Source organism: Cnephaeus nilssonii (genome assembly GCF_951640355.1).
Source record: "Cnephaeus nilssonii genome assembly, chromosome: 13".
In the NCBI taxonomy this organism is placed as follows: Eukaryota; Metazoa; Chordata; class Mammalia; order Chiroptera; family Vespertilionidae; genus Cnephaeus; species Cnephaeus nilssonii.
The window spans coordinates 42,672,442-42,691,737 of record NC_137084.1 but is presented as its reverse complement, the minus strand read 5'-3'; the positions used below and the strand labels follow the sequence as shown (position 1 = coordinate 42,691,737).

At 44.7% G+C, this 19,296-nt stretch overlaps 1 protein-coding gene across 2 annotated transcripts in view; it reads left to right on the top strand.

Annotated features, from left to right (window-relative positions):
- Window positions 1-19,296, top strand: part of CLPB (ClpB family mitochondrial disaggregase) — a 164,568-nt gene that overhangs the window by 41,457 nt on the left and 103,815 nt on the right. The window contains exons 4-5 of one of the 2 annotated variants that reach the window (XM_079788180.1): window positions 11,920-12,023; window positions 18,586-18,675. In XM_079788180.1, coding sequence (XP_079644306.1) covers window positions 11,920-12,023; window positions 18,586-18,675 — 194 coding nt within the window. The remainder of the gene's footprint in view (window positions 1-11,919; window positions 12,024-18,585; window positions 18,676-19,296) is intronic. The other variant, XM_079788179.1, reaches the window with a different exon arrangement.

Here is a 19,296-nt window from a genome sequence, read left to right as displayed (position 1 = left end):
TCATAATCACCAAAAACTAGAAATCACCCATATATCCATCAACTGGTTAATGGGTGGACAAATTATGGTGCGTCCATACAGTGGACTACTATGCAGCAATAAAAAGAACAAACAACTCATACATGCAACACATGGACAAATCTTAAAAGCCTTGTGCTAACTTAAAGCCAGACACAAAAAGCTACCTACTTTAATTCCATTTATATGACAGTCTGGAAAAGAAGTAGTTTAGGGACGGAAATCAGATAAGTGTTTAGGAGCGGGAGGAAGGGCCCAAAGTCTTTCCTATTGGGGTGATAAAAATAGTCTACATCTTGATTATGGTGATGCCTATACAACCAAATCTCATCAAATTGTACATCTTATAAGTGTGAATTTTACTATGATAATTGGTACTTTAATAGACTGACTTATAAAAACACTTTTAAAACGGTCATCCCTCTCTATTCATTATTAATTGTGACTAGTGGCATACTGAAAATTCATGCTGTAGTGTTAGAATGAATTCTATTGTTTATGACTACCTGGGATTCTTGTTGATGTATCTCACATTAGAGTACTGTATGTTTTGATTGTTAAGAGAGAATGAAGATTTATGAATTCACATGATTCTTGGTGTCATGAAGTATAATTACTGATGAATAATGAAATGATAAATTCACTTTACATGTGGTATAGAGTAGGCTTATATAAATTCACAAAGCGTCATATGATTCTTCTTTATAGTAAGGAGAAAGTGCAGGGTACAGGACTGAAAGCTTGCCTCCCATCCCACATCATTCTTGGGCAACTTGTCCCTGGACTGCCAAGCAAGGAGATCACCTAAACAGTGTGGCCATTATGGTCCCTCAGGAACCAAACATCCCCAAAGAATGGGTGGTGGGAGATTCAGATTTGAGTCCACTTGGGCTTGCTGGTTGCTTTGAAAGCCCCTGCCTTAGAGAAGGTGAGACCGTAAGGCAGAGCATGAAGCTGTTTGAAATTCCCCACATGAGCCTCCCTCCCTCCTTCTGCCTTTTCTCCCGAAGTGCATTTCATCAGCATCGGAAGGACTGCTTCCCGGCACTGCCTTCCCTGCTTGGCCAAGGTCCCTGAGGAGCTGAGCTAATGAGTGGATAACATACATTTGCCAAGCCCTTCCTGGATGTGGTACCTGGGCTTTGTTAATTTTAAAATGCTGCCATCCTTGGCTAAAGACCATTTAATTCCCTCGCACAGCAGTCATTTATTTTTAGCATTTGCTTATTTTCCCTCCACCTTACTAAGAGGAGGAGGGCATTAAACCCTATCTTTAAGAACCCAGCAGCCCAAGCCAGATTGCTGTCCTGCAGGAGAGGTTTTGCAGGCCTTTGCAGGACCAACTCCACAGGTGTTCTTAGAGCAGAGAGCCAATGCTGGTCTTGCAAGCTGGACTAGGGGCAGTCTCCCTGGAAGGCTCTCCATCCTTGCTGCTGGCCAGAGACAGAGGAGGTAGAACACTCCTACAACTGTCTTTCAGTGCAAGTTCTTAGGGGGCCTGATCACATAGAGGTCTTTCCTGCCTTAGAGGCCTACAACTTCTTCCCAGGGTTCCCAGCCTATTTTTGGCCTGGCTGCTTGCTACAGAGTGATGCTCCCTTCAGCCTGAGGTGGCTGGGCTTTATGCTGTCTGATCACCTGGTGGTAGTAATGATGATGATGGCTGTGGTTGATTGAGTGCCTTCTGTGTGCCAGGCCCATGTTAAGCACTTCCCATGTAGTCTGTAATTCTCACTGCAATCCTAAAAGGGAGGGATTATTATCCCTATTTTCACAGATAGGGAAAATGAAGTTCAGAGATGCTCATGGTTGTCTAGTAAGTGAAAGAGTGAGTCAGGATTTGAAGCCAGGTCTCTGAGCCCCAAGTCCTTATTCTTTCCACTTGACTGGACTGCCTATGGAGGGAAGGGGCAGGCAGCAAGATCATGGGATGAGTTAACGGTTGCTGGGACCAGGAGTCAAATAATCTCAGTCAGAGTTTCTCAATGGTAGGTATGTGTTGGATGATTATGAGAAATTTAAAAATAGACAAACCACTCTCCTTGTCTCAAAAAACTGACAGAAAAGGGATAAAACAAGTCTCACTTTAAATGAGGCAGAATGTGGGCAGTGCCCCAGAGAAGGTCATCTAGAGTGCTGAGGGGAAATCATGAAAGGAGGCCCTTTCACAAGAGGTGGATCTTGAAAGATGAACATGATTTTGATTGTTAAAGGTGGAGGGTAAGGACAGCATTTCTGGAAGTTGGGCCATTGTGAGCATAGGTTCACAAAGGTGAGAAAGTAGGAGTATACCAGAGCTAGTAGGGGAACTGACAGGGTCTGGAGACCAGAGAATGTGAAGGAAAGGCCTTGTCCATCATTGACCGTGTTCCTCTCAGGCTGTGACAGTCTAGCCCATGGTACAGCTCTGAGCTCTAGAGCCAGATTACTTGGGTTCAAATCCAAGCTCTTCCTCTTACTAGTTAGGTACCTTGGCAAATTCTTTTACTTATCTGTAATTGTTTACTCAGCCATAAAATGGAAATAATAAGCAGATCTACCTCAGTGGGCTATTTTGAGGTATAAATTTGTAAATATATGTAAAATGTTTAGAATAATGCCTGTCATATAGGAATCACTTGGTAATGGTTTGCTACTTTAGTTAGTAGTAGTATAGTAGTAGTGGTTTGCCTTTTATTATTATTTTTATTACTGCTGGAGGGCTTTGGAGATTCTTTTTCCAGTCCTCTTTATCTGAGAAACTTGGCCTAGAACATGGGACCCCAGAGTAGGGCTTTTTGATGGGTGCTGGCTCTTGTCCCAGGTGGCTACCTGCCCAATGCAGGACAGTGCCCAGTATTTCCCAGCAAGGGAGGGTGGGTGAGGGTGCTGGCCAGGTGCCTGGAATGCCAGCACCATGCCCCCCAGAAAAGTGTGCCAAGCTTGACATTTCTCCCACCCACTGCTGCTGCTGTGGCTGATTATCTCTGAGTAACAAAGAGTCATTTCTAATCCCATTTGGAATCGTTGCTCAAGATAATCCTGTTTTGTAGTAATGATATTCCAATTCCAACATGCACCCGATTCTAGTTTGGCAGGCACATGCCTTGACCTCAGGCAACCCAAGACACTGCTCCCTAGAAAGCAATGCCAGCTCATTTGCCTAACATGACAGTTTCAGGGTGTGCTCCCCCCTCCCCCACTTCTCCAATGCTGTATTCTATCCTGGGTTCTGTGTTCACCGCTCTCTCCATGGAGAGTATCAGTTGGGATCCAGAGTATCAGGAGAGCACCCAGTGGTCACCCAGTTCAGCTGCTTGGGGAAAGATGTTGCATTTCTAGGGACTGTGATATGATCCATTCCTGCACTTTTCTTTAGAGACATCAGAGCCACAGGGCTCTGTCCTATTCAGTAGTTATATCACTGAGTCCATTGAGACCATGGATAAATACCTATCAAGTTGACAGATTAAATGAAGCTTAAAGAGGTAGCAATTATGTTGGATGAAAGAATTGGGGATATGAAAAAAGAAAAAGTCAGTAGGCTAGAGCAATGGTTAAATCTATGCTGATAAAAATGAACAGGGATGAAGTGTTTTAGTCTACAATTAAAACCAAAAACCAACAGTAAAATTCAGATTGAGAGAGGCCCAACTTAACAATACTAGCATGTAAAGCCTAGGAACTTACTGAAAAACTCAACGTGTGCATCAACAGTGCAGTGTTAAGGCCCCAGAAGTGAATTGATTAAACATATATATGTACTAGGCCCTGTGTGCAAGGAAACAGATGGTCAGGCATAGTCCCTGCTTCGGGGAGCACATCATCCAGTTGTGTGTGACATAGTAAGTAACAAGGGCTCTGGAAGGAGACTCCTGAGTTTAAAACCTAACTTTACCTCATAGTAGCTCTGTTTCCTCATCTGCAAAAATGGGAATAATAATAGCACTTACCTCAGCGTAGGTTGGTTGCTAAGATTAAAATACAGACAAAACTGCTTAGCACAGTACTTAGTACATAGTACATATAGTAGGTATCTGCTGATGTTATTAATATTTTTGGTTTTCTTATTGTTGTTGTTTTTGTCCAGTGTATAAGAGATAAACTAGCCCCATTATACTCATGGGTCATTTACCTAGAGAGACCCCAGTCTGGGCCCATACTATAGTAAGAATATCTAACAACCAGAGCTTAACCATATTGGTCCATCAGTTGAAAGACATGGAAGCATTTTTTAACTACAGATTGAAAGGGCATTTAGAAGTAGGCTGAGGACGTGAAACGGGTTGTCCTGGAAATACTGTGATGGTTGATCTTGATTCCGTGGCCCTCTGCTTAATGTGCCATGCCTTTCTTGAGCCTTACCCCAAATTATCTCATCTTGTCTGGGTCCACCATTGATTTTGATCCTTCTCCATCTGAATTGGATTTCCTTTCATAGCTAGCTGCTATGCTCTGTTTTACTTTAACTACTATCTGAAAATATCCCTGTCCCTGGCACATAGTAGGGGCTCAGTAACTATGGAATAACACGACAGACTAATGGATGACTGAATGGATGAAAACCAGTGTGGTTTAGGGGAATGTACACCAGGTTTGGCCCCAGACAGACCTGAATTTGAATCTTGGTTCATGTGCTTATTTAAATACTAGTGGCCCGGTACACAAAATTCGTGCACATTAAAAGGGGGACCCAGAGTCAAGTCCCCACCCACCCACATGCACCTCAAAATCACGTGAGACCCAGACCCAGCCGCTCCCCATCCCCCATTGGGCTAGATCCAGGCCCGGCCAGTCCCACCCTTGTCAAGCCCCGCCGGGCAGGGGGCATAGCCTCAGGTCCCCTGGCCCAGCGCCAGGACGGGGGGCGTAGCCTGAGGTCGCCCAGATGGAGTGGGGGGCGTGCCTTGAGGTCCCCCGTCAAGCCCCGCCAGGTGAGGGACATGGCCTGAGATCCCCTGACAAGCCCCACTGGGTGGGGGGCATGGCCTGAGGTCCCCCGACCCAGCACTGAGGGTGCACCTTGAGTCCCCCGTCAAACCCTGCTGGGTGGGGAGCATAGCCTGAGGTCCTGTCAAGCCCTGCCAGGCAGGGGGGTGCAGCCTCAAGGTCCCCGGCCTGGTGCTGGGGTGGGGGGCGCGGCCTGAAGTCCCCTGTCAAGCCCCACCTGGTAGGGGGGCGCGGCCTCAGGTCCCCTGGCCTGGCGCCGGGGCAGGAGTTGCAGCCTGAGGTCCCCGACAAGCCCCGCTGGGTGGGGGGCGAGGCCTGAGGTCCCCGTCAAGCCCCGTCAGGTGGGGGGCATGGCCTGAGGTCCCCCAGCCTGGTGCCAAGGCAGGAGGCATGGTCTGAGGTCCCCCAGCCTGATGCCAGGGCGGTGGGCACGGCCTAAGGTCCCCTGTCAAGCCCTGCTGGGTGGGGGACACAGCCTGAGGGCCCCTGTCAAGCCCTGCTGGGTGGGGGGTGCAGCCTGAGGTCCCCTGTCAAGCCTCACAGGGATGGAGGAGGGCGTAGCCTCAGGTCCTTGCTGATTGCTCATTAAGGCTCCTTAAGGGAACTTAGCCTCAGCTGTGGGTGCAGCTATCTATGTGACGGAGTGATGGTCAATTAGCATATTCCCTCTTTATTAGATAGGCTATTTTTATTTATTTCAGAGAGGAAGGGAGAGGGAGAGAGAGATAGAAACATCAATGATGAGAGAGAATCATTGATCAGCTGCCTCCTGCACACCCCCTATTGGGGATCGAGCCTGGTCATGTGCTCTGACCATGAATCGAACCCATGACCTCCGGGTTCATAGGTCGATGCTTAACCACTGAGCCACACTGGCCAGGCCAGGTGCTTATTTAATGTGTATACATGGGTAACTCATATTGTCTTGCTGAGCCTTAGTTTATTCATTTATAAAATAAGACTAGTACCTCAATGCAAGTAGTTATATGGATCTGAAATAGTGAATGTAAGGTGCTTATTACACTGTGGCTATTTTATTATGATTACTGATCTTTACCTTTTGAGGGAAGTAAACAAAAGATTATTTTCCTCATTTAAGGAAATTGGGGCACATTTTCTACACAGGTACCTTGCTTTCCCCCTAATCTTTAGTTAGTTGCCTAAGGAAGTTGGCTTTAAAAAGAAAACTGCTTCACCCCCCAGCTCATGCTCCCTGCCACAGGACCTCTATATGTAATACATGCCATTTGTCTTTGGTCTGGCCACCCTGCTTTCCTGACCAGCCAGTAGGCCAAATGAGACACAGCTCATTTGACTTTCCAGCAAACCTCCTGAGCTGTGACCTCTTTGCTTCCTCTCCTCATCGAAGTGTGCACTGGGCTGAGAATAGGTCAACTCTTTGTCTTCTCCTTGGGACCCATGACACTCATCACAGTGACCCTGTGCTTTGGATGTGGGGGGTAGAGGGAGGAGGAGTTGGCGGAGCTTCTCCTGAAGCTCAACATTGTGTGGGGACGACCTGGAGCTGGGATCACTGCCCTTCTTGCTTCACCAACTCCAGCTGCTCGCCAGCCATCTTTGACACGCGCCTGACCCAACATAGGCCTCAGCTCACACCACAGGTTTCCTCCCTCTTTCCTAAACAATGCGATGACTCCAAGCCCCTCCGGCCACTGAGAGCAGAAAGCCTTAACATCGATCAATGTAGCTGTCCTCCCATGCATTGTGACATCCCACTGCCCTAAAAGTGGGAGCTCATTAAGGTCAGTGTGAGCCAACCTTCCTACATGTGCTCCCACCTCTAATCTCATTACAGCCTGATCAGCAAATTAAAATGAGCCTCATGGGAGCTGTGGCTCCAGAGGGAGTTCCAGGAGTCCCAAGAACTGCCATGTAGGGGCCACTGTCCTGTTCATTTCCTCAGCTTTGTCTGATAATTGCCTATAAGCCCAGGAAGGGGCTGGTGCTCAGAAGAGGAAGATGGAGGTTTTCCACAGCTAAACTGCCTGTGGCCTCATTTGGTGGGAGAGGGCTGGGTAGGGCTGAGACAGTTGCTTTCCACCTTTCTCCCCCATTTCCCACCAAATAAATTAATGATTTTATTTATTCCTCCTTCATTTATTCATGCACTCGTTCAGAAAACATCTATTGACCACTTACGGTGATCTAGGCCCTGATCAAGGAGCTGGGAAAGAAGGTTGAGACATGGCCCTTGCCTGATAGTCTAGTGAGAAAGGCAAATAAAAGTAAATAGGAAATGACGATATCCTGGGAGGGTCACCTGCCATGGGGGTGAGTACTGGGTTCTGTGCAGACAAAGAGGAAGGGGGTGGATCCAGCCTGGAAGGCAGAGAAGGCTCAGTTGAGTTGGTGACAGAGTCACTGAGGAGCCCTGCCAGTGAATGAGGACTAGCCAGTTGAAGCAGGGGGACACCCCAGCAGGCGGAGTGGCACAGCTGATAGTTAATGCTCAGGTAGTTCATTGTTTTCACTAGATCCTTAATTCTCCAAGATCACTATCAGCTTAGGAATCAAAAGTTCTGCAGTTGTAAGACTCCCTGAAGGAATAAACAGATTGTCAGGTTCAATTAATGACTAATAGAAGGGGAAAGGGAATAGGGCCTTTTAAAAATCATCTATCCATGTTGCTGCACGTATATCCAGCCTGTTTCTTCTAACTGCTGCATCATGTTTCATAGTGTGTGCCTACCACATTTAACTTATTCATTCCCCAGTGATGGACACTTGATTGTCTGCAACTCCCCACTACCACAGAATGCTGTGCTGAACGTCCCGTGTGTTGCCCTTTATGGATCTGTGTAAGAATTTCTCTGGGATATCTATACGCAGGAGGACAAGTGCTGGGCTATAGGGTAAGGTACTTTGATTTGACAAAAGTATTATAAGATTAGCTTCCAGAATGACTGCACCAGTCTCTCCCCTAACCGTGCATGAAGAGTCTCAGAACCCTATGTCCTCACCAACACTTGGCATTTTTCAGCTTTCTAACTTTAGTTAATATGTTGAATTTGAAGTGATATCTCATTTTAATTTGCATTTCTCTAATAACAAATGAGCTTGAGACTATCTCTTAATATACTTTTTGTTTGTTTTCTCCTCTGGGAATTGACTATTAAGTTTGCCTAATTTTTCTCTTGGGTTGCTAAAAACTGAGTTGAATGCTTCTACCGACAGCTACCTGGGAGTCAATATAGGGAAGTGAGGGGCAAAATAGCAGATGATAAGAACATGGACTTTGTAGAAAGGCTGCCGGGTTTGATCCCACCTCCACCTCTTACAGCTGAATGACTTTGGACAAGTTACTTAACCTCTCAGTGCTTCAGTTTTCTTATGTGTAACCTACCTCATAGGGTTGTTGTGAAGATTAAATGTGTTAAAATATATATAGTGTTTAAAATAGCACCCGGCATATAAGAAGTATATACAAATGTCAGCTTTCATTATTAGACTACTGTCTTCCTCTTACTTAGCCATACACTATACCCTTGAGAAAATATATACTTGTACCAGCAGGCAGTAAGAAATAAGGCAGAGAGAAAATAGCTCTCAGCCTAGCTTTCTGATCCAACTCACACGTGTAACTTGCTGAGGTCTTGGGCTCTCTGGACCTGCATTCTCCTGCCTGCCTGTCCCCAGCTCCAGCACAGCTAGCTTTGTCCTGTTGCTGCTCCTCTGCAAGCCTGTCAGCTTGGTGCTATCTATCCCCCACAAACTTCACCTTCAGTGTTGTTTGCAAGGCTCAGTCCTTTTGGTGCGTCAATTCACTCATGGGGAGATAAGAACAGAACAGATTCTGATGGCCACATGAAGGCAAGCACTGGTGCTAGAGCCAAATCACTAAAGGACAAACCCCCATTCTCTTGGCCTACTCTAAACATTTTTTTTCTCCAGTTATTAAGGGAAATAGTGCATCTGGATATTATGCCTAGCCTTTAAGGTTGATATTGGCATTGGTAGGCATCTTTTCACAGAACACCAGAGCTGGCTGGAAGAAATATTCTTAAGCCTTTGCTCAGTGAATACCTGTGGAGTAGTCAGTATAGTTCCTTTGAGTGGAGATGTTTTCATGGTGTCCTCTCCCCCCTTTAATCCAGCTGTTAAAACTATGAAGGCCTAGCTCATATACCATAGCCCATTTGGTACCAGCTACTTCAATTTAAGGCATAATGCCTAAACTACAAAATGTCAGCCCGTGTGCCAGCACCAGAACAGCGGGGAGGCTGCAGTTGTCCTCTGGTGAATCACCTTGAATAGCAGTGCCTGCCTCCCTCTGTGCGGTCAGATTCTAATTTTATGGCTGACCCTGTACTCCTCTTCTCATCCAGGTGGGCCACCTTATCATCTCCCCATGGAATTCACCTTCTCCCAAAAGCAATTCTAAATTTGGGGATTTGTTTCTACTTCAGCAAAAAATGTCAAAGAGGCAGAAATCACTTCATTTCCAGTCTCCTCACTACTGCTCCAGGTTACTGCTTTGTTTGCCTTGCCCTATGGTACCAGTGTATTCCTTGGTTTCTGGTTCCTTACTTTGTTTGTGGTTTACTATTTTTGCCTCAGTCTCCAGTCCTTGCCATCTGACTTGGCTTCTGACTCTCTGAATCACATCTCTGCTGCCTGGTCTCTGTCCCCTTGGTTCTGTTTTGATTATGAAATTCTTGGCACTCGCAGCCTTGCCTTAGCTTTCACCTGGCCAGTTTCCTACTCTGTTTCTGCCCTGTTGCAGCCCACAGGTCCATGAAGTTCTTTTGGTCACCAAAGCTCATTATAGTCATGTAGCCCTCCAGCCTGATCTGGTCTGGCTTCTCCAAGAATGGCCTGATCCCTGTGGAGCTCTGGTTTGGATGTGCGTGATGGCTGTTAACTACTAGCCGTCTGGCAAGGTGTTTGGTGCCACTCTAGGCCACTGAGCAGCCACGGTTCCATTAGTTCTACCTATATCCCACAGTGGGTCTGCTGTCTTTTGAGTTTTATTAAAAGTGAAGGGAATCTTCTCTGAGGTTGCAGAATGAGTTACTAGCTTAGATGCTTATCCTCTTTGGCCTTCAAGTTTGTGAAGTGAATTGCCCATTCCCTTTGATTGTGTTAGCAGCCCCAGGGCTGAGTCTAGTCACTATCCTCTCCCCATCCTGCCAGACAACTGTCTGCCCTCCAGGGCCAAGGACAGCATACTTGGTTGTTTGGACACGTCTTGCAGCCTGCAAATTGGACAGATAGAATCAATACTCATGAACCTGAAGAGGCCCAGGTAGCACAGTTAGTGACACTAGCTGCCTGGAGGGACAGCCTGCCATGGAAGGGGGTGTGATTGAACAGTGATTGGATACAACAGCTGAGGATTAACCAAATTATGTCCCTTTGAGTTTAGATCGACAAACCCTTCTGACTTAGACTTTAAAGCAAGCTAACTTGTACAGAATATAGAAGAGCTGCCTTCTTAATATGGGGCTATATCAGCATGAATCCTGTGGCTGGTCAAGTACAATCTGGTGTGTACTTTGGCCCAGACTCATGTTATTATCACTAGGATTATATGAACAAAGGGATGAGAGCTCATATTTGTGCAACTCCTTCTATGTGCTAGGCACCATGGAGTTTTACATACTTATCTCAGCCTACAAGGGAGGCATCATTATCTCTATTATTCTGGTAAGGAAATGGGGTCTTCAGAGGTGTACTAAGTTGTCCAAAACCATAGTCAGTAAATGATAGAGCTTTGATTTGAACCCAAGTCTCTCTATGCTTATTATGAAATGGCATACTGTCTTCCCAATTAAAGTGTCTTAGTTCATACTTCTCTTGATTTCCCCACAGCCTAACCACAGGGTCAGGTACATAGAAGTAATAACTAACATTTGTTGAGCACTTATTATATGTCAGTCACTATTCTAAGCACTTTATGTACATTAACACAGCCATGTGAACTAGATACTCTTGTTATCCCGGATAATTATGACATTGCAAAATGATGATTTTCTAATTTCATCCTTCCTTCTACGTTTATTACTTTCTACAGTAAGGGAGAGTTTTCCCTTCTCCCCCTTTGACTTATTATTTTCAATATGGACTCCTGGAATCTTATTTTACTCAGTGGGTTGTAATCCATTGCTGTCATTATTCATGTTGTTACTTAGATTGTCCTAGATTTTAAAGCCTATGTTCTTAAACTCTGTACCACACTACCTCTTTATCAGATATTATTCCTCGCTGCCTTCAGTTAGTTTACCTATCTATAACAACCCTTTTGTGCCCTCTTGGCTTTTAATCCGGGAAACAGGAAGACTAATGCCAATCCTATCCAAATTGTGTGTAAACTAAGAGGAAACAGTTTCCATGTGAGAACCTGGCAAATTCTGCTATGAATTAAATATATGAGTTTTAGACATGGATTTTAGCTGCTTAAAGACCCTTTTCATTTCTCTTTGGGATCTTAATCCATATCCTGAATAAATTACCTGTGACAGTTGCCCACCAGGAGATCCTTTTAGGTATGGTAAGTAGACATAGGAGACTCACCTGACCATGTTAGATCAGATGTGAAAGAACTTCAGCTACGTGGGAGATGGATTCTGGTTCTTTTACTTCCAAGGACTGTGTGTTTGAATTACTGAAATTCATTCATCCATTCAACAAATAAGTGAGCCAGCATTAGCCTAGCACCTGGAACAGTGACTAGAACATAGCATTGGATAAGTAATTGTTGAATAAACACTTTGTCTTTTATAGTTGTGGAAAATGAGCCTTAGAGAGGTGTTAAATAACTTGTCCAGAGTCTCTCAGCCAGTAGGTTTCAGGGCCAACTTTTCTACTTCTGCCTTTGATACTTACAGAGTTAATGTTCTTTACACTGTGTCATTCATGAGTAGAGGCAAATCTAATCCTCAAACATGCTTCAGAACCATACTTCCTGGGTCTTTCCTGCTTTTGACACTGTGTCTTTCTGATTTCTTCCAGTGTGGTACAGGTCCTGCTTGCTGCTGGTGCTGACCCAAACCTTGGAGACAATTTCAGCAGTGTTTACAAGACTGCCAAGGAGCAGGGAATCCATTCTTTGGAAGGTAAGGGCGGGCTACCCTGCTGTTCTGAACATTGTCCTCCCTGTGGCTTCCAAGCAGCCTTGCTCTGTGCCAGCTCTACCAGCAACTCAGAGTGAGGGCCTGCAAGTCCCTTATCCTCTGGAAACTCATGGAGAACCCAAAAATCTTGGAACAGATGGCTATCACAGCCCTTTTGGGCTCTATCATTTATGTCACTTCAGAAGTCTTGGGGAATAAATTAGAGGCCTGATTTCATGAATGGGATGGGGGTGAGGGGAGCCTTCCACTGGTGTTTTCCCAAAAGCACCTCAGCCTGTGGGACCTCAGATGAGAGGACAGTGGAGCAGTTTTCCATAAAATAATTAAGGCAACTGCATGGAATGTGAATTTGTTCTTCCTCTATTTCCTGTAGACTTTCCCTCTCCCAGAACTAGAAAGCAGCCTTACTGGTTTCCTCAACCTCAGAAATCCTTCAATACTACTCTGAATACTGCTTTTTTCCTCCTCCCATATGTAAAATACAATCCCCCAGAGGGGAATGGCCCCTCAACTTACTGTGTAACCCAGGACAAATAGTGGACCTTTTCTGTGCCTGGATGCCTATGCTTATTGAATGGGGTAGTCATCAGTGTCTGCCTGGGGTGTTGTGTAGGTGGTTGTTTAGACTTCTTCAGAAGAAAGCAGCAGTGTGCAACTGTACCAGAGCTTGGTCACGTGTCTATTGGAGGGTACCTGGGCAAGTCGGTCTGTGTTGTCTCTGGTGAGTAGCTCTTCCAAAGTGAGGTTGAGAAAATGGCAGGTTGCTTTGGCTGCAGTCAGAAATGAATATTTTACATTTGAGTTTTTGCTTGTCTAGACTCCCCCCCTGCCTGGCCATTACCCTGGACCACTCGCAGAGGCTGAGATCCCTCTGTTTCTAGCAACAGGGCAGCTGAGCAAGTGGCTGCTTTAGGGTTGGCAGTGATGGCAGGGGGACAGGTATCCATGCTGACTGCCTAAGGATCAGAACATTGGCCTGGAGGGAGGTTCAGCCAAGGGGAGCAAGAGATGTCAGAGCTGATGTGGGTGTGGTAGTCCAGAAAGCGGAGGTGTCATGCTGCCCCAGCAAGATTTCTCAAATTGGCAGCATGAGGGGAATGTCAAGAGCATCAGAGCATTGCTGTCCAGATGAAGTGTGAAGTTGCCCTTCCCCGCCTCTTCACCTCTCTAATGCCACTTCTTCTGTCAAACTCCATTCTGCAGCTAGTTCCTCCACAGAGCCTTTCCTGTCCTTGGCAATAATTGCATCCTGCTCTCAGCTGCTCTTTTGAATATTCTTTAAATCTTGGCCTTTTGTATGGTTTTTGAACTCTCATCTGCCCATGTCTTTTCTTTCCTCCTTAGCTGACAGTTCCATGTGTAGACTATGACCTATGTCTCCTTGGAATCCTGACTGAACTGGAGGAATTATGTTCACTTTATGTTTCATGCAGAGGAGGATTTCATGAGTGCCAAACTTACCTACAGTTGCAGTTTGATATGAGGGGACTCCGCTTATGGGCTCTCTTCTCACTCAGACACAGCTTTGCTGCCTGCTTTAGCTCTGTCTTCTGTTCAGATGCTCTTACCAAAAAGCAAGGAGGAGCATTTGCTGAGAGGGAGGGCCAGGAAGAGGGAAAGGGATTGTTTGAGTGCCTTCTCACATGTTCTCAGGATCCCAGCAGAGCTCAGTAAGCATTTTTTATTTCATAGAATATCAGCTGTGAAGCCATCTAGTCCAACCTCTGCTGTTGCATGATCTCTACCCTCTGTCTTCGTTTTGTACTTTTGTGCTTTAATAGTTCTGTCCTGGTTGGTACTACATTCAATATTCTAGATCAGTGGTCAGCAAACTTTTTCTGGGAAAAACCAGATAGTAAACATTTTAAGCTTTGTGAGCTCTTCATTGTGGTGCAGAAGCAGCCATAGACAATGCATAATTGAATATGCATAGATATGTTCCAATAAAACTTTATTTACAAAAATAGGCAATAGGCTGGATTTGACCCATAGGCTGAAGTATACCTGTTCTAGGTATTTTCTCCTTCCTTCCTCTTTTCCTCCATTCCCTTCTTCCCTCCTTTCCTTCTTTCTATTTGAATCAAAGACTATCATATAAAATATATGATGGCAGGGATCTTGTTTAACTCAATAGTGCCTAGAACAATGCTTGCTTCATTTCTTCCTTCCTCCCTCTTTTCTTTCTTTCTTCCTTTTTTCTTTTTTCTTTTTTTTTGGGGGGGGCAACCTCCTGTATCTTTTCAACTCTTATATGTTAGCCAGCCTACATTCTAGGTAGGTAGGTAGATAGATAGACAACAAAAATATTGGGAAAGGCTATTATAACTATCATGAAATAAAGATAAAAAAATTAAGTATCTTAGCTTATTTTGGTTCAGTGAATAGACTTCCTTTTAAAAAAATTTTTTTAATCCTCACCCAAGGATATGATTTTATTTATTTCATTGAGAGAGGGAGAGAGAGACACACATTGGTTGGTTGCCTCCTGTACACTCCCTGACCATACGTGTCCTGACTAGGGATCAAACCCACACTCTAGGTATGTGCCCTGACCGGGAATCAAACCCACAATGTTTTTGGTCTATGGGATGATGTTCCAATCAACTGAGCCACCCGGCCAGGGCCTAGTGAAAAGGCTTTCTGTGAACTTATTTGTTCATTCAAAAATAGTTAAAATTTTTTTTAAATATGTTTTTATTGATTTTAGAGAGAGGAAGGAAGAGGAAGAGAGATATAGAAACATCAATCAGCTGCCTCCTGCACACTCCCACCAGGGATCGAGCTCACATTCCGTGCATTTGCCCTGACTGGGAATGAACCAGTGACCCCTTGGTGCATGGGATGACACTCAATCGACTGAAAATTTTTTATTGATTACATGTCTACCTAGCAGTCACTGTTTTAGACACTTGATTTAGACAGGTTCCCTGCCATCATGTACTTTACATGCTAGTCTTTGATTAAAATGTTTATAAGGACTATATTCAAGTGTAGAGCCCTAGAGCACTTGGTCAGGACAAATTTGAAGCATCATTTGACATTCACAACTATAAATCTTCCAAACTTTATTCTTTTCTAGCTTCATTTCTCTATCATGTCCACAAAATTTTAAAGAGATTTTCTCAGATTTCTTGCTGAAATAAAAATATGTTTAGCAATTGTCGTATTTCTTGCCCAGGAACCCTTTCTCAGGAGGATGTTAGGTAATTTTGGCAATGTCTGGTCACCTCCTTAGGGAACCCATACCGGTGCTTAAGTGTTTAAGAACTGTTTAAAAAAAAAACACTCTAGAAATTTTGTCAGGAATCATTGATAACTCATTGTTCTGTAGCTTACAAGATTGACCCCTCTGTGCACTTTTTAAAAAAATTCCAGACTACCCTTGCCTACCACAGTTTTCTGGCAGCTCATCTGATTTTCCCTGGCATGTCAGTTTGGATGTGTTCTGCTATCCAAATTCATGGACTCTATGGAGTGATAGTCCTTTCAAATCATCTCAGGGCCTTTAGTTCCTTCTTAGCCATATTTTCCTCTCCTTTTTCCATTTATAGATATTTCATTCTTTCATCCATTTAACCAATATTTATTGGTTGCCTACTGTATGCAAGCACTGTACCCAGCTTTTGGTCATTCTCTTTGATGAAGTAGACAGAAACAAAAGAATCCTGTTGTTCTCTTTTCTTTGGATGAGACTGACCTTTTCACAGGCAGCTACCTGACTTATGGGAATGTGGAGGAGGGTAGAGTAGAACAAGAGGTATAAGCCCCTTGCCCAGAGTGTGTCTAGGCAAATTCAGAGGAAAACCACAAGGTCAAGAAAAATGGACAGTCCTTCACTATTGGAGCATAGAGTCAGTAACAAAGTCCATCAAATTTCTAGTAGATATTTCTTTGGGCCTCAGCCTGTGCTCAGTGCTAAAGGGAGGTGGTTAAGTTGTAATTTGTGACCTTGGCAAGACCTCCCTAAAACCCAATAATATATCCTTTGTCTATCATATCATATTGTGCAGATCAAGAAATAAATATGTGATGTGTGAATTATGAAGTGTTCTACAGTTGTAATTGCTTATTAGTCTTATTTATTTTTAATCCAGCATGCATTTACTGAGTATCAGGCACTCTGCCAAATGCTGGGAATACAAAAATGAATTTACATGGTCTAGCCCCTCAGTAGTGCTTGCAGTCAAGTAAGACAGACTTATAAACAAGGCACCACAGTGCAGAGTGGTAAATGCAAAGGTAGATGTACAAAGGATATAGGTAGCACTGATATAGTTAGTGATAAGCTCTACCTCACGGCAGGCTGGTGTCTGGGAAGTGTCACAGGGTAAGTGACTTTGAATTGGGCCTTAAGGATGAGTCGGAAGTTGCCAGGCAGACAAAGAGGGATGAACCTGCCAGGCAGAGAGAGCAACATATGCAGAGACATGGGGTGGGTGAGTGACAGCAGGTAGAATCCTCTGTCACATTGCTGAGAAGAATAGTAAGAAGTAAGAGTGGAGAGGAAATTGGGGTTCCACATGGGAAGGATTTTGTAAGGCAGTTCTAAGAAGCTCATACTGTTTTCTGCCATCAAAGGATTTTAAGCAGGTTATGCTCAGTTTACATTTGCATTTTAGATGGGCCATCCTGACTAGATGGGTGATGAATTAGAGGAGAGAGATTAGCAGTGATTCTTGACCTTTATGGGATTATGGACCCCTTTGAGAATTGGATGAGAAGCTAAGCTCCTCTCCCCCAAAATGCACCTATCATTTCTGGGGATTTCTAAAAGTGATCTTTGGGAATGGAAAAATAGATTTTAGAAAAATATTAGGAGGAGGTTGAGTTCTCGGTAGAATGTGGGAATTGATGGAAAAGGAAGCCTCCATGGTGACACCTCAGCTTCTGATTTGGGTAAACAGTTGGATGTGTGGATCTGGAGTTTAGAGAAGTCTGGCAGAAGATAGGGATTTAGGAGACACCGGCATTTGCTGGAGAGTTAAAACAATGGATGTGATTGAAACTGCCTAAGGAAAGAAGTCAGTCACTCAGGGGACCAACATTTAAGGTGTGAAGAGGAAAGATATTTGGTCCCCAGATAAGGGGACCAAAGGGCATTGGAGAAGTTGTCTTATATTATCTCAAAGAGGCTCTATATCTGTTCTGCCTGTTCAGAATAGGTATAGCCTGGAGAGAAAAGAAACTCATGTGCCCTCTTTGCTGAGACTTTGTAACTGATTGCCCCATTCCTTGTGAAATGCTTCTCCTGTTTTACATATGGCCATTGCTCTTTAATAAGGAGCCTGCTCAGCTGGGCATATCACAGTATCTTCCACCCTGTCAGTGTTCATGTTTCTGGGTAGGTTTGCTGGTGTAGGCAATGCAGAACTCTTTGGCATAGAAATCTTGTTGGCCTGGCTGTTCTGTTCCTTTCTCCAACCCTCAAAGTGGCATATTCAGAGGCACAGTGGTGTTCTGGAGAAAGGTCGGCCTTTGGTGCCAGGCAGTCATCTAAGCTGTCCCTAGCTATGTGATCTTTAGCGAGAGGATTTCAGATTTCTCATTTGTATCATAGGAATAACAATACCTATGTTGTAGGGTTGTTAGGATGACTAGAAATAATCACATATAAAGCATAGCGACCTTTGATGAAGAATTTCTTTATGGAGGTAGTTTTGGCTCAGTGTACTGCAGGCTTAGTACCTGCCTTAGAGGTACTGAGCAGCTCACCACTCAAGGGGGCACTGACAGAGGCTAGATGTCTGTCCATCAGGATTCTGTAAGAGGGTATTCTTGCCCTGAAACATTGGGTTATATGGCCTCCAAGGTCCATGCCAGCCATGTGATTTTAGGATTTTAGAAACTCTAGGCTCACCTTCAGAGCAAGTAATGTACTTAAAAGTAGTGGGATTTGACCTGGGCTTTGGAAGGTGATGAGGAGGGGGAAAAGGAAGATGCTAAGCAGGTGACACAGCTTGAGCAAAGGCACACAGAGGGGACACGTGGAGGGGAGCATGGAGATCACAGCTGCTGCTTTACCAACTCATTCCTTGATCTTGATCCCATTCTACTCAGTGCCTGAGCCCCACGCATGCCCACTTCAGGAGAGTTCCACTTGTGGCTGGCTGATGGGTGGTGGAACACAATCCTCAGGTAGAGGAGGCAGTAAATTAGTGGTAACAGAAAACAAGTCGCCCAGCCAGGGATGCCGCTGGCTGCTTGTAAGTAACTGTTATAAACATTGGGTGTCTGGGGCTGTCAGAAATGCAAGCGAGCACTCTGAGTGCCTCTCATATGTACAATTAAAACAATAAAACACGGCAGAAACGTGGCCAGAGCAGACTATAAATCAGATTCTCTTCTCAGCTTCAAGTGGCAGCTGAATAAAGATGAGTTGTACAGAAACTGGGTTGGCATAGGGCCCTTCTGGGTTAGAGGGCCTGGCTTTCCAGGCTAGACCTGCCATAGTCATCCCTATCAGCCCAGGTGGCCTCCTTCCCACAGCTCCAGGGGCTGGAGGTCCTCACCTGCTGTGGCTGACCTTCCATCTCTAGGTCTTTAGATGGGGGACAGGACTGTGCAAGCTGGAGCATCACAAACCAGTGGACAAGTGCCCTGGAATTCAGGAGATGGCTAGGAGTCCCCACTAGCGGTAATGGAACTGCTCTCTAATATTTCTCCCCCTCTCAGGACATGCCAAGGAGTGGTCTCATTCTAGCTCATCTATTTAGTATAAGTTAACCACCCAGCACCCACTGCGTGCCCAGCCCTACTCAGTCACAGCAGAGAGAATGTATACGCTGGGAGAGTACAAACTCAGATGGGAATAATAAGGCTTCCAAGAAAAAAAGTCGTCTAGAGAGCTTGTTAAAACAGCTAATTCCTAGGCCCAACGCCTAGAAATTCTGATTTAGTAGGTCTGGGGTGGGATGTGAGGTTTTGCATTTCTAACGGGCCCCCACTCTTTGAGTAGTATGAGCTAGACTACAGATGTTAATTGTGTCTTTGTGCTTGAAAAGCTTTAAAAACTTATCTGTACCTTCTCTTCCCTGGAAGAGACCTTATTTTGCCATTTAAGCTTCACTCCTAGAGAGGCTATGTGCTTATGCCTTGTATTATGGGCGGATCGAACACAATAGCTGCGAACCTGGAGCAATTTTCTGCACCTCTCAGAGGCTCTGTCTCCGTATTTGTAAAATAAAGATTGTTGGGAAAGTTAGAGATAGTATATTTATGCCTAGCCTAAAACCAGAGCATAGAAGGAATCAATGTA